Source organism: Pleurodeles waltl, chromosome 1_1 (genome assembly GCF_031143425.1).
Source record: "Pleurodeles waltl isolate 20211129_DDA chromosome 1_1, aPleWal1.hap1.20221129, whole genome shotgun sequence".
In the NCBI taxonomy this organism is placed as follows: Eukaryota; Metazoa; Chordata; class Amphibia; order Caudata; family Salamandridae; genus Pleurodeles; species Pleurodeles waltl.
Genome location: NC_090436.1, coordinates 361,497,761 through 361,512,909, shown reverse-complemented (window position 1 = coordinate 361,512,909; position 15,149 = coordinate 361,497,761). Strand labels below are relative to the sequence as shown.

The 15,149-nt window shown below is 44.4% G+C and overlaps 1 protein-coding gene across 1 annotated transcript in view; it reads left to right on the top strand.

Annotated features, from left to right (window-relative positions):
- Nucleotides 1-15,149, top strand: part of ADAMTS6 (ADAM metallopeptidase with thrombospondin type 1 motif 6) — a 1,391,222-nt gene that overhangs the window by 1,199,912 nt on the left and 176,161 nt on the right. Inside the window, exon 20 of the mRNA XM_069222749.1 lies at nt 9,327-9,465. Coding sequence (XP_069078850.1) covers nt 9,327-9,465 — 139 coding nt within the window. The remainder of the gene's footprint in view (nt 1-9,326; nt 9,466-15,149) is intronic.

Genomic DNA, 15,149 nt, shown 5'->3' with positions numbered 1-15,149 from the left:
TCAATTTAGGTTAATGTATTGTTTTAGGGTGCAACCCCAGGTCTGAATCCCAATTGTGCTTCTGTAAGTATCTGGTTGTTGGTTGCCCAAATCTCTAGTCTTCCTAGGAGTATTCTCCCTAGTAATTTGATCGAAGAGTCTAGGAGGGAGATGAGTCGATAATATTTAGCATTGCCCCTATTTCCCTTTTTAAAAATGTGGACAATTATACTTTCCGCACATGAAATTAGAATGCATCATTTTGTCACTGCCAAAAATACTAGGGTCAGGATAGGGCACCATAGATCGATATATGTCATATAGGCATCTACTGGGGCACTGTTGGGGCCAGGTGCCTTCCCTTTTAAACATTTTTTAGGAGCAGATCTTACTTCCTCTAAGCTGATCACATTTAGAAAGGGTGGCCTAATCTCAATTATTTCAGTATTCAAAGGATGCATTGCCAAATTAACTGGGTTAAAAATCATGCTGAAATGAGAGAGCCAATCCGATGATTGTACATGTGTAAGAATTTCGAATGTATCTGTGTCTTTCAAAAATGATTGGTTGACAGTTTTCCAAAATAAGGTGTTATCCCTCAAAACTTCTGCTTGCTCAAGATTTTCCAATACTCTTGTTCTCACTTGGGACTTTCTAGCCTCCAATGCAAGTTTATAGTTAGAGCGTTTGATGATAACTTCCTCCTTATACCTGGGCCGAGTCTGTAAGGCTTGCTTACGTTCTTGGCTTACTTGTGAGTAATTACAGTCAAACCAGCCCTGTTTTATTTTCTCTTTATTTTCATGCCTCAGTTTTAGACTCCCTTAGATGGGCTTACTAAGCCTACTAAAGGACAGTAGGATCTCTAGTGGACGCTGGTTGAATTCAGTGCTTGCTAAGATTTATTTTTCATGCTCAGTTATGATTTTCTGCATTAAATCTTTTTCATTCATACCAGTCCATCTTACAGTAATTCAGTTTTTCTTTTTTACTTCCAGGTTTGTTGTTATCCGTTCCCCTTGTTTGTATGGTTCACCTAGTTTCAGTGTGATTAACAAAGAATGGTGATCGCTGAAAATAGTGGGCATAATCCTGAGTGGGTTAGTCATGGCTACACTGTTACTAGAAATTAGTATATGGTCGATAATTGAGGAGTGCCCCCCGTAAATGTGGAATCTTCTCTCCTTTTAGGGACCCCTCTTGTTGTATCAGTTCCAAATCATATCTGAATATCATCTCATTCAGTGCGGCTCCAAAATTATCATGTGGGAAGTGGGGTCGAGCATTACCCCAATCATCCATATATCCACATACCTTCTCAATTGGAATCTGGTATGCCCCAATATTAAAATTTCCAACCCATACCAGAGTGTACGGAGGTGTAATATCACTTAGAAACATATGTAGTTCATCCTGGAGAATTGATACCACCACATTTTTCAGATTATCAAACTTATCATTGTAATAATTAATTATTACAATTCCTGTAGTATCATTTATCCAGAGATATAAAAACTGGAAATAGGGAGAACTGGAAAATGACTTTACCAAAGTGGACGGTATTAATGTTGAGAACAATAACGCTAGTCTCCCTTTAGCTGTCCCACTAGATGAGTGCGAAGCTGGTTTAGCAAATGTGGAGTATCCTTCAACAAAAAAGGATCCCATGTGCCATGTCTCTTGTAGGCAGATTATATGTGAAGAGGCTAATATTATCTGCCATTCTTTATCAGCTAGTTTATTTCTTACCTCAGCTATATTCCATGACATAAAAGTAATTGAATCCCTTGTTAAGGCCCTCCTAACATTATCAACAATACTATCACAAACAAGAGTGTTAGTTGTTGATTCTATTATAGTGTTAAATATTTCATCTAGGGCGGACACCCTCTTTCCCTTCATGTCCCCCTTCTGTCAATCCGATTTCTTACTATTGCTCAGGGGGATGTATTGATTGAAACATTCTAAATTATCATACCCATCCAAATTACTAGCTGATCCCCTTATACCACACCGCTGCCTCGCGCTGGGATTATTCAATGTTCTTTTTTTTTAAAAACCTAAGGGGACAGCCGTTATCTCTCTTTTCATATCTAGGCAAATTTGTTGTCTTTTATGTAAGTCTGACAGAAGATTTTTCACAAAATGGGAGTCGCGAAATTTAACCACAATGCAAGCTCGCTCTTCTTCTTTCAAATGTCCCACCCACCGGACTTGTCTCACAAATAGGATCTCCTGGTACAGAACATTTGGTGCGCATATGTTCATCGACATCCAGTGTACAACTTTGTTAAACAAGTCTAACCAGGTCTCTACGATATTTGGTCCTAACTTGGGTACGTTTTTTAGTACAATTATTATAAAGAGTTGCGTCTGGGGGAAGATGTAGGACATCGTTCGGAGGTCTCCCTCTATTTACACTCTCCCATCTATGGTTTACATCTGATTGTATCTCTAGATTTATTTATTATCGGTTGAGTGCAGACTGGCCATTTTTGTTGCCTATTTTGTTAGAATCTGTATTTCCTGCCATAATGATATTTCGGGCACCTATGTCTGCTTGATTTTCACTCGGGACCATATGACCCCCAGAATCACCATATTAACACTTTTTTTCAATCCTGCTCACACGATCTTTTATTTCTTTGATTTCTAGCAATATTTTGGATTCTATATTATCTAACTTGTTATGTAACCTCTTAAACAGAGTCTCCATACTCTTTGGTAAAGGACAATCAGCAGCGATTTTGCTCCATCCATTCCAAATGTTATCTTCCCTCCTCTGGGGGCTTTGATAAAGTTGTAGAGTTAGATTTTGTTATCCTCTTTTTCTTGGGGGGGAGGAGTCAAATCATCTCCACTAATCAGTAATTCTATTCTCTCTATTGAATCTATTAATGCCGGTAGGTTTGGAGATGCTATAGAGTCTGCACCAGAGATACCATCCTTTCACAGTTCTGATTCAGTAGTCAAATTGACAGCTTCTGTACTTGTTTCTATGATGGCCTCTCGCAAAGCACTTTTGGTGGTTGTAGGAAAATGGCTCCCTGTTGCAGTTACCCCCCACTTTTTGCCTGACACTGATGCTGACTTGACTGAGAAGTGTGCTGGGACCCTGCTAACCAGGCCCCAGCACCAGTGTTCTTCCACTTAAAATGTACCATTGTTTCCACAATTGGCACACCCCTGGCACACAGATAAGTCCCTTGTAAAAGGTACCAGTGGTACCAAGGGCCCTGTGAACAGGGAAGGACTCCAAGGGCTGCAGCATGTGTTGTGCCACCCTTATGGACCCCTCACCTAACACAGGCACACTGCCATTGCAGATTGTGTGTGTTGGTGGGGAGAAAAAGGCAGAGTCGACATGGCATCCCCCTCATGGTGCCATGCCCACAAAATACTGCCTGTGGCATAGGTAAGTCACCCCTCTAGCAGGCCTTACAGCCCTAAGGCAGGGTGCACTATACCACAGGTGAGGGCATAGCTGCATGAGCAATATGCCCCTACAGTGTCTAAGTCCATTCTTAGGTATTGTAAGTACAGTGTGGCCATATTAAGTATCTGGTCTGGGAGTTTGCCAAAAATGAACTCCAGAGCTCCATAATGGCTACACTGAATACTGGGAAGTTTGGTATCAAACTTCTCAAAATAATAAACCCACACTGATGCCAGTGTTGGATTTATTAAGAAATGCACACAGAGGGCATCTTAGAGATGCCCCCTGTATTTTACCCAATCCTTCAGTGCAGGACTGACTGGTCTGTGCCAGCCTGCTGCTGAGAGACGAGTTTCTGACCCCCTGGGGTGGGAGCCTTTGTGCTCTCTGAGGCCAGAAACAAAGCCTGCTCTGGGTGGAGGTGCTTCACACCTCCCCCCTGCAGGAACTGTAACACCTAACAGTGAGCCTCAAAGGCTCAGGCTTCGTGTTACAATGCCCAAGGGCACTCCAGCTAGTGGAGATTCCCGCCCCCTGGACACCGCCCCCACTTTTGGCGGCAAGTCCAGGGGAGATAATGAGAAAAACAAGGAAGCAACTTCCAAAGACTTCACGTTTCCCGCCCGAAGCATGAGACTCTACACTCTGCACCCGACGCCCCGTAAAGAAAACCAACACCTCAGGGAGGACTCTCCGGCAACTGCGAGCTCGTGAGTAACAAGAGACGACACCCCTGACCCCCACAGCGACGCCTGAAGAGAGAATCCAGAGGCTCCCCCTGACCGCGACTGCCTGTAACAAGGGACCCGATGCCTGGAACCAACACTGCACCCGCAGCCCCCAGGACCTGAAGGAACCAAACTTCAACGCAGGAGTGACCCCCAAGTGACCCTCTGCCTTGCCCAGGTGGTGGCTGTCCCAAGAAGCCACCCCTTGTGCCTGCCTGCACCGTTAGAGTGACCCCCGGGTCCCTCCATTGAAACCTATACAAAACCCGACGCCTGCTTTGCACACTGCACCCGGCCGCCCCTGTGCCGCTGAGGGTGTGTTTTGTGTGCCTACTTGTGTCCTCCCCAGTGCTCTACAAAACCCCCCTGGTCTGCCCCCCGAGGACGCAGGTACTTACCTGCTGGCAGACTGGAACCGGAGCACCCCTGTTCTCCATAGGCGCCTATGTGTTTTGGGCACCTCTTTGACCTCTGCACCTGACCGGCTCTGAGCTGCTGGTGTGGTAACTTTGGGGTTGCCTTGAACCCCCAACGGTGGGATGCCTATGCCCCAGGACTGAGACTTGTAAGTGTTTTACTTACCGCCTAATCTAACCTTTACTTACCTCCCCCCAGGAATTGTTGATTTTTGCACTGTGTCCACTTTGAAAATAGCTTATTGCCATTTTTACAAAGAGTGTACATTATATTGTTTTCATTCAAAGTTCCTAAAGTATCTAAGTAAAGTACCTTACATTTAAAGTATTAACTGTAAATCTTGAACCTGTGGTTCTTAAAATAAATGAGATATTTTTCAATATATAAAACCTATTGGCCTGGAGTAAGTCTTTGAGTGTGTGTTCCTCATTTATTGCCTGTGTGTGTATACAACAAATGCTTAACACTACCCTCTGATAAGCCTACTGCTCGACCACACTACCACAAAATAGAGCATTAGAATTATCTAATATTGCCACTATATTACCTCCAAGGGGAACCCTTGGACTCTGTGCACACTATTTCTTACTTTGAAATAGTATATACAAAGCCAACTTCCTACAGTGGTCACTAGTTAAAATTAACTGAATAGATTATCAATGCCAAAGCGAGACTCGCTAATCTATTCAGTTAATTTTCCCATTGCATCAGTAAGGTAATTGGTAATCATATTAGCAGTACTGGGGAAGTTAACATTAATGCCAATCCCTACTTGGTTCTGCTTTCTTTTCCCCATGATAGAAAGTAATCTGCAGAAATTCTATATAAAGAGGTCTTACCGAGTCAAACAAAAGTATCCAAGTCCTCAAACCAAGAGACTAAGAAAGAATGCCCAGCCCAGCCTTGTACGGCCACAGATGGGCTTGTCCCACGCAGCAGGAGTGCAGCCTTCTTAAAGCGCCTCCGGGCGTGGAAACGGTGGTGGGAAGCTCCCTTTCCTCTCTTTGTTCTGGTTGTGGTAGTGCTGCCCACCCGGGGCTGTTTAGCAGGCGTCCCTGACTCTAGTCCTTTCCTGAGAGTAATGCAGATCGCCTCTTCATGCTTCACTTTGTGGAGTTAGTAACGTTGTAGAATCGCCCATACTAGTAATTGCTTGTTTCCACATACATATTATAGTGTATGAGAGAGGGTTATCATTTTGTTTGTGTCCCAAGTTGCATTGTTGAGATAGTTGGTCCTCATCTGTTTTCTTTCATTCGCAGATTTTGGGGTCTGTTTCAAAATTATCCTGTCTCTTTTTGTACAGGGGTACTGCTACCGGGGGGGGGGGGAGTGTATTTACATTTTTTAGGGTTTCTAGGGCATTGTACTGAAGGGATGTTTTACTCTCTGTTTTGTATGGTTTTTACATCCTGTTTTTTCAGGGACAGCAGTAACGGGTTGCACTCTTTTTCTGCTCGGCACACATGACTGGAAGATCTCCTGTGCAACTTGGTCTCTCACTAGGGGCCTGATTTAGAGTTTGTTGGACAGGCTACTCTGTCACAAATGTGACGGATATCCGATCTGTGGTATTACAATCTCCATGGGCTAATGTGGGATTGTAATTTAGCTGTCGGGATGGGTGTCAGGTTTGTGACGGAGTAACCCCCCTACCAAACTCTAAATCAGGCCCTAAGTCTTTCATTCCATTCTGCCTCTCTCATTTAGTATCACTCTCTTCTGCTAACCATTTCTGTCATTCTCCCCCTCTCTTTACTATCACTCTCTTTATTTTCCATTGTATCTCAAGATCTCTGTCTTTAGGGCTGTATTTTCTGACACAATCTTTATGATTTTACAGTCTTTCTCACTCATCTGTTCCTCTCTGTCTCTCTTTTTGTTCCTCGCATTCTCTTTCTCTGCAATCTCACTTTTCTTTTCTCCTACTATCAGTGCTTATTCTCTCTCTTTCTCTCTCACTCTGTGTCTCTCTTGTGCTCCTTTCTTCGCTTTCACTTCTCAACCTCCGTTTTTAGGTCAAGTGCGCAAGCGCTTTGACCTTTTCTAAGTAGTATGGGCTTTTAACCAGGCCCATCACATGACCATCACTTTCACTCATTTTGTGGGCTTGCCTTTCAAAAATCGTTTGATGTCATTGGTAAATGCTTTATGTTTGTCCGGCCTTGAGGCTGTTTTTGTCAACATTGCAGACTGCCTCTGCTACATGCATTATTGCATGATTGCTGATATACTTCAGCATGGGCAAACTATTTCTTTGGTCTCTCCCCTACATGCTGCATGGCAGCTATGGTGCTCACAGCGTGAACAGCCACAACAGTGGCAGTATTGGAGCCCTTGGTCACATTGTTCACAGTTACCTAATCAGAGTCATTTCTTGCGGCTCTCCCCTTAAACACTTGAAATTGGTCAATGCTTTCCCTAAAACAGAAATCCTCAAAGTGAAAGCAGCTGTCCTGGCACAGCAGGAGAGCCGATAATACAATATTCACTGCACTCGGGAGAACTTAACCCATAATGCTTTGCAGGGCATTACTTTTACAAAACATTTTTGCTCATAACTCAGCCTGTGGTGGCCCTAGGACAATGGGACCACCACCAAAACGTTCACAGCAGTGTGCTCTTTCTGTCTACACCATCTTTGTGTCCCCACACTAGGATATTGGAGACCCTAAAATAATAACCCCTACCACCATTCAGTGTCTGTTTAAGCGCTTTCATTGTTGGAACTTTTGTTTTATAGCTGGAAACAGCTTGTGTTTTAAGGGCTGTCTTTGTAATATCATTGCTATAGGCCTACTACACCTGAATATATGTAATGCAATATGCTCTCTAGGATTTAAATATATGGTTACATAGTATTATTTATTGCCATTTTCTTTTTTGTTGTTATTCCCTTAGTTTCTAACTTTTGCTCATTATTCAGCCTGCGGTGGTTGTAGGACAAAACATTGACCACAATGTGCTCTTTCTGTCTACATCATCTCTGGGTGCCCACACTGTGTTTGTGGGGACTCCAAAATAATAACCCCTATGACCATTAATTATCTTTTGTAAGCTTTCTCATCTCTGGAACTTTTGTTTTACAGCTGAGAGAAGTTATGTTTCATGGGTTGTGTTTGTAATATCATTACAATAGTCCTGCTAGCCTTGAAAATATGTAATGCACCATACCCTCTAAGGGGCTAAATATTTGGGTACACTGCATTACTTTTTTACGTGGTTATGCTCTCTAAGGGCTCACTGTATGATTACAGGATTATGTTTCTTCCAAATGCTATTTTTAATGTGGTGTTCTCTAGGGGCTGTTCTGAGCATTGCAGTCAACATACTATAAGATTCGAGGTACGCAAACTCACCTATAATGCTTTGTAGGGCAATACTTTTATAAAACATTTTGTTCATAACTCTGCCTGTGGTGGCCCTAGAACTCTGCCTGTGGTGGTCCTAGGACCACCTTCAAATGGCTTGTTCTGTCTACATCATCTCTGGGTCCCAACACTAGGTTAGTTGGGACCCCAAAATAATGACCCCTCCAAACATTTAATATCTTTTAAGCTTTCTCATGGCTTGAGCTTTTGTTTTACAGCTAGCCCTAAAAGCACCCTCTTGGGGCTATACATATGGTTACACTGCATTATTTTTTCCTGTTTTTTTCATGGGGTTATTTTCTCTAGGGGTTAACAAAATGGTTACATGACCATGTTTCTTGCATTCTAATGCCAAACGTTTATTTCTGATAAAGGTTTATATGCTAATTGTATATGTTTTAATAATTTTTCCTTATTACACTTATGACCATATTTCAGGCCAACTTAACATCTTTATTACACTATGACCGTTTGAATAGTCTTGATATGTTTGGGTGACCTTTCTAGTCTATTTCTTCTCTGTGGCTATCTTGTGTCTTTTTTGGGGGAATTGTGTTAGCCAGGCAGCAACTCTGATGGTGGGGTGGTGAGAGTGGTATTCTATTGGAATTAGCATGGCAGATTTAAATCAGGATGCTAAATGGCAACATTTTCAGTTTTTGCTGCAGATACAGAAATAAGGTATATGGAAGTGCTTTAGTTATACTGTATGCAGGGCCACTGGAATTATATGGCAGAAAAAGATGAAATTATGAGGCAGGGCTAACCAATTTATGTGGCAAGAAAGGCCCAGTTATGAATTTACAATGCCAATAGCTCTAACTCAAGCAAATAGAGACCTATAGCATTACAAATGCTTGTTCTCCTCTGTCTTGCCTAGATGACTCACTCTTCATGTGTCTTCTCTCTCTCTGTCACTGGTTCTCTCGCCATCTTGTTCGTGTGCTCTCTTTCTTTCTTGTCTCGTTCTCTCACCCACACTTGTGGGCCCATGTCTCCTTCTTCTTCTCATCCCATCTCTCTATCAGTGTGATGGCTGTCTTATCCATCAGTCAGGTATGTTTTATCTGCAGAGGGTGTTCGCACTACTAGGTCTTGTGTCTCGGTCTTTTCACATGTGAGAAGCAGTGCCGCTGGGTCATTAAGACATCAGTACTCACACGTGGGGAAATGACACTTTCTTAAAAGGGAAATGATCCCTCTCTTGTGGGTAATAAAAGCAGCATGTGTTTATGCTTTTACAAAATGAGCCCAACATCTCTTTCTAGGTGCATGAACGCATTATTATGGCTTGATATATTGCATTTCTGTCTACAGCACAAGACATACCTAGATTGATTGTTTTCTTCTCACTGCAGCCGTTGTAACACCAGAAGTTGTTGCTTTTAATCACAGGTCCTGCTGCAGGAACAGAACATGGGCATTCGCTATACATTTAACATCCCAATCACTCGGACTGGCAGCGGCGATAATGACGCCGGCTTTTCGTGGAATCACCAGCCGTGGTCAGTGTGTTCGGCAACTTGTTCAGGGGGTAAGTAAGATACCTTAGGGGTCAAATGCATTGCTGAGCAGGAAATACATATAGATAAAAGAGGGCGATCTACTTTGCACTATTCCACAGCTTATGTCACATGGAATGGAACAAGCACGTTTTACCCCACTTGACATTACTGAAATGTTTTTGCACCACCTCATAAATGGAGGAAATGAATTATGGGACCTACACTTAACATGGATCAAACAACATTTTTATTCAATTAATAACACTGTTTTTAAAAATGGAGCAAAGTGATTTTACACTTTTTCCCACTTGACAAAAATGAAACATGGTTGTTTTGCCTCAAGCTTTGTCACTCTTTTCACTTTTGAGAAGTACATAAAATTCATTTTCTCAATTTCTTATTGTATAAATGGCAAAATAATGGGAAATGTGTCCCATTGATATTAGCTAGAGCCTCCAATATTCAAGCTCCATAATTGCTTCTAATTGAGAATGTGAAATGCTTCACTGGACAAACCTTTGTCTCATTCAGTTAGAAGTGTTGGAATGCAGCTTCATCAAAACTAGATGGCAGCATCAGCCTCCTGTTTTGCATTGCGCTTTTATTTTTAAGCCATGTTGAATAGCAGCCCACGTTGCTGTGCAGTGTGTCTAAAAACATTAAACAAAGACAAATAGCACTCGCATCTGCAAGAGCTGTTTAGCTTTGTTTAATAATATTTGTGTAGGAGGGGTTGGGGGAGTGAGAGTGAACCGTGGGGAGGAGGAGTAGCAATACAGTGGACATGGAGAGGAGGGCGGGAGGACAAGCAACATAAATAGGTGTTGGGGGGAGGGAGCAACAACACTACAGAGGGTGGGATGAGTGCAGTGGGTGTCAAGTAACATGAGAAAGGTTTAGGAGAGAAGCAGCAACACAACAGAGGGTGGGACAGTGTGGGGAGGCAAGCAACACAAGGGAGGTGTGGGTGAGGACGAAGAGAACAGAATGGAGAGTGGACAAGCGTGGGGGACAAGAGCACGGACGGTAAGAAGGGGGAAACACTGGAGGCAGATGCACTCATACAGAGTGCATGTGAAAAAAATAAAAAACATACTTGTAGGAGCGTGCGGCCAGTGGAAGGGCACTGGCCACAGACACAACGCTGTACTTGGTCCATGCTCCACATCAGGGACAAAAACTCGAAGGCCCAAGTGGAAGAAGAATGCGAGCAGGAGGCTGTGACCAATAGAAAGCAAGGAAACAAGAGTGCAGTTGGAGCCAGCCAGTAGTAAGTTAAGGGGTCTAAGCCCATTTTTTATCTTTTTTTCTCAACAAAAGGTTTTGCAGACAGCACAAGCACGCTATCTTAGCCAAAACATTGAATTGTCCTTCTATATCCTTATGTTCAAATAGGCGAGAGGTGCTTGTTTCAGTACGTTTTTCCTCTGACATTTGATTCTTTGCACTTTGCTCCTCTCCAACCTCCATTGTTTTTCACCCACATTTTCTCCTTCTCCTCTGTACTAATCTGATAACCATTCTCTGATTCTTGGACCATGCCTTTATGGCCTAGTGCTTGAACACATATATGTCCTGGTAATGCCCTTAAATCAATGAGGGATCAAAAATTTGTTGACACAAGGGGGTCATTGGCTGAAAAATTGTTGACACACTACTTACAGTTAGTTACATTGTCTTGTTTAAACTTTCTCAAGCCAGTTATTCCACTTCTCTTTGTATAGCCACTGCTGGTGCTATCACTCAAAGGATTTCTGAGAAGAATCTGGTCCCCTTTACAGATATCTTGTTACAGAACCTGTGCCAGGAAATGTACCCTGATTAGAAGGAGTGTAAACTCTGCATCCTTCGAAGAGTGGTGTCCAATTTTTACTTTGTCAAAGTCAGGGTAGATTCGCTCTGACCTTAAGATCTCTCTGTCCCCCGGGGAAGCTGTCAGTTAGACAGGAAGGCTAATTGTATTCCTGCGCAGATCCAGGCAGCACAGCTAGGTCTGGTCTATTTGACTGTGTGCCGTGGCACCCTGCATTGCGGTGGCTTGGAGGAAGGGCTCCAGTGTCCATTGACAAAAGGATGGCTTTGACCAATTATATTGCCAATAGTCTCTGCCATCAAGGAGGGCACATGAAACATGCCTACCTATGTGCCACCCTCCCTGATGCAACTTTCCTAAATGGGTGATCTTTGTTATGCAGCACATACAAGACTTCATTGGAGCATCATAGGCCTTTCTAATTTAACTTGGCCACAAGCATTAGAAGTATGAGTGTAGGGGTTGCTGCAGCACCCGCAAAATAACCATGTTGGTATTCATAAAAGAGTATGAGCAATGAATATGTTTTTACATTTTGTTTTAATCTTGTCACATCTGTTATGTGTTCAAAGATAGAGGTCAAATGTAAGGCTATGTCTCCTGACAAATTGCTGCTTATTTCTTTAACATGAGACTGGTGTTTACTTTTCTTTCCCTTACTACAAAATGAGAGGAGTTTGTAAAGTGAACGATGTGACAATCTTGCTCGGGTACAGGAAGTGTGACGTGTGAAACACACAACACAATTTAAATAGCTATAAATTAACTCCACAAAGATTTCAAAATATATAATGAGTTAGGAAACCACAAATGAAGCACTTTTTTTGATAATTCTGAAGCTTGATGGAAAAAATATTTTAATTAGATCAAAACAAATCAAGACACTTTACAAATGATAAACATTCTTTGAAACCCAATTTCCACACATTATCCTTTTTGCGTAATATATATATATTTTTTTATAAACACATTTTTATTGTTTTGAAAGAGAAAGAGAAGTGCAGAGCAGAAGGCACAGACAGTACAGGGTATTCCAGTTTCAACCCACCAATCGACAATGACATTTGACAGTAACGCGGACCAGGAGGCAAACATCAAATCAGATCTTGTTACAACATTCAGTCGTGTTCTCACCCTGTTCTATGGCAGCAAATCCACCCATCGTCCCCATAGTCTCTCAAATTTCCGAGGGCAACCCCTGGATTCGTATACCACTTTTTCTTGGTTTGCGCACCAGTCAACACCCCTTTTCCACTTTCAGAGTGATGGACCTTCGGAGGAGTTCCAGGCAGCAGTGATGTCTCTTTTGGCGACCAACATGGCTGTGGCAGCGAGGGCGCGTTTCGCCCGTGATCCTCCCATTTCCTCCATCGCCCCTAACAAGACTAACTTTCCGGACCTCAGTACCTCCTGTCCCAGGGCCATTCTCAATTCTTGGATCACTTTGCCCCGATATGCCTGTATCACTTGACAAGTCCAAACCATATGGAAGAAATCCACAGGTTCACTCGAACATCACGGGCATTGAGCCAAGGAGCGGAGACCCGCCCGGTGCAACCTGGACGGTGTCAGATATGCTCCGTGTAAGTAGTAGAATTGCACTGTGCGAAGTCTAACCGACACCGCCAGTACCCTGGGTGCCATCATAGCCTCCCTCCAATCCGCTTTCTCGAGGGCCCCAACCCATGACTCCCATCTGGTTCTAACTGAGCCCAGGTCACCGGGAGTGTTGTTAATTAACATTTTATAGATTTGGGAGATGCCTTTCCCGCCCAGGATCCCCATAAGTAGTTTGGCCTCAAGTGGGTTAAATTCCGGCAAAGGGCCTGTGGTTGGCAAGTGGACCCTCAGGGCATGTCTAAGCTGGACGTATCTGAAGAACTGTGTCTGAGCTAGTTGAAAGTCTGCTTGTAGGTCCTGAAATGATTTCATAGCCTCCCCTCTCCACACGTCTCCCGCCAATGAAATGCCCAGCAGGTCCCATTCTGCGAATCCTTCCAGCGCTGCAGTCGCGCTCAACCACTTCCCCCTCCACAGCTGGGTCTGATGGGTGACAACGGTGTTCCAGCGGGTATGTCTTAATGCGGCGCGCTACGCTAGTTATCTCTTCCATGTCTCGGGGGAGGGGTGCTCTGTATAGCACATCAAGGATACGTGGGAAGCCCAGGATCTCCAACTCTACCCGATAGGCCGGGTCACCCTACCCCCCGGTGAACCAATCATGGATCACCATTAACTGGGTGGCTAGATAATACAAATAGGGATCCGAGTTACCCAGGCCCCCATCATATACTCCTCTTCGGCAGTGCTGTGCCGCTACTCGATGCCTGGAACCCTTCCAGAGAAACAGCCCTGTAGCGCTTTCAAGAGCTCTAAACCAGGAGCGAGGGATTGGGAGGGGAAAGTTCTGAAGTATATATAGAAGTCTTGGCGGGATCATCATCTTATATAGGGCCACTCGGCCCATCACATTTAGTGGTAAAGTCTGCCATCTCTGTAGGTCCATCCTGACGCATGCCAACAACGGTGACAGGTTTCTGGCCCATGTCAGTTCAAGTAGGAGGGACACCCAGATGCCCAAATATTTAAAACTGAGCCTGCGCAGAGGTATTGTGTCCTGCCAGTCAAAACAGTCACGCGAACTAGCCAGTGGGACCAGTATCGATTTGGTAGGGTTCATTTTAAGTCCTGACGCCTGTTCATAGCGTTGTAGAAGGCAGAGACTTTGTGGGCCCGTTGTACTGGGCTCTTCCATGTACAACAGGACATCGTCAGCGTATAGCGCTATCCTGTCCTCTCGGGAGTGACCCCACTTCCAGCCGCGATATACTGGGTCTGTCCTGATCATCTGGGCCAGAGGCTCAATGGCCAGGGTAAACAGAAGGGGGGATAAAGGGCATCCTTGCCGCCTGCCCGATAAACCTAAAAAATTGAGGACAAGGCCCCGTTGACCTATACGCGGGCTGTGGGGTTGGTGTATAACGCTTGGACCTGATGACGAAACCTCGGCCCCAAGCCTGCGTGCCGGAGCACTAAAAAGAGAAACCCTCAGTTGACCAAGTCAAAGGCTTTTTCAGAGTCGATGAATAAAAGGGTGGGGTCTCGGGGACGTTCAGCCAGAGCCACGTGTAACCGACGGATGCAGTGTTGAGCACTGCGGGTTGCCATGAACCCGCATTGGTCTGGGTGGATTAGTTGCGGCAGAACCCTCTTGAGGCGAGCGGCGAGAATAGCGGTGAAGATTTTGACCTCAGTGTTAATCAGCGATATTGGCCTATAGTCCGCACAGTGCAGCGAAGGGGGTTGGGTTTTAGGAAGCACTAAAATAGTGGCGGCATCCAACTCTCGGGGGAAGGATCCGCCACTTTCCACTTCCGCAAAGAGTTTTAACAAGTGTGCCGTTAAGTCTTCCTTGAGCGCTTTGTAGTATTCCGAGGGGAACCCGTCGGGACCCGGCGTTTTCCCCGTACCTAGTGCAGAGATGGCTGCCCTAATTTCCTCTGCATTAATAGGTTCATCCAAGATCCGCACCTCAACCGTGGGCAGTCGCGAGAGGGGAACCTCGTCCAATAATCGGCGGGCCTGACCCAGATCGATCATTGCAGACGCTCTATATAATGTTTGGTAGTATCTGGCAAAGGCATTCGCTATTTCTAGGTGTCCCACAACGAGGCCCCTCTCCCCGTCATAAATTTCAGGGACAATCCTGGAAGCATGGTGGCGGGACACCAGCCAATCCAGCATCTTTCCCGTTTTGTCCCCCCACCCGTAGATCTTTGCAGTGGTAGCCCTCCACAGGTGCTTTGCAGCTTCTAAAGATTGATCTCGGATTTCCTCACGGATTAGGAGAAGTTGACGCGTCACCCCTTCGCTTGGGCTTGCTGCACTCTCATTCAGACA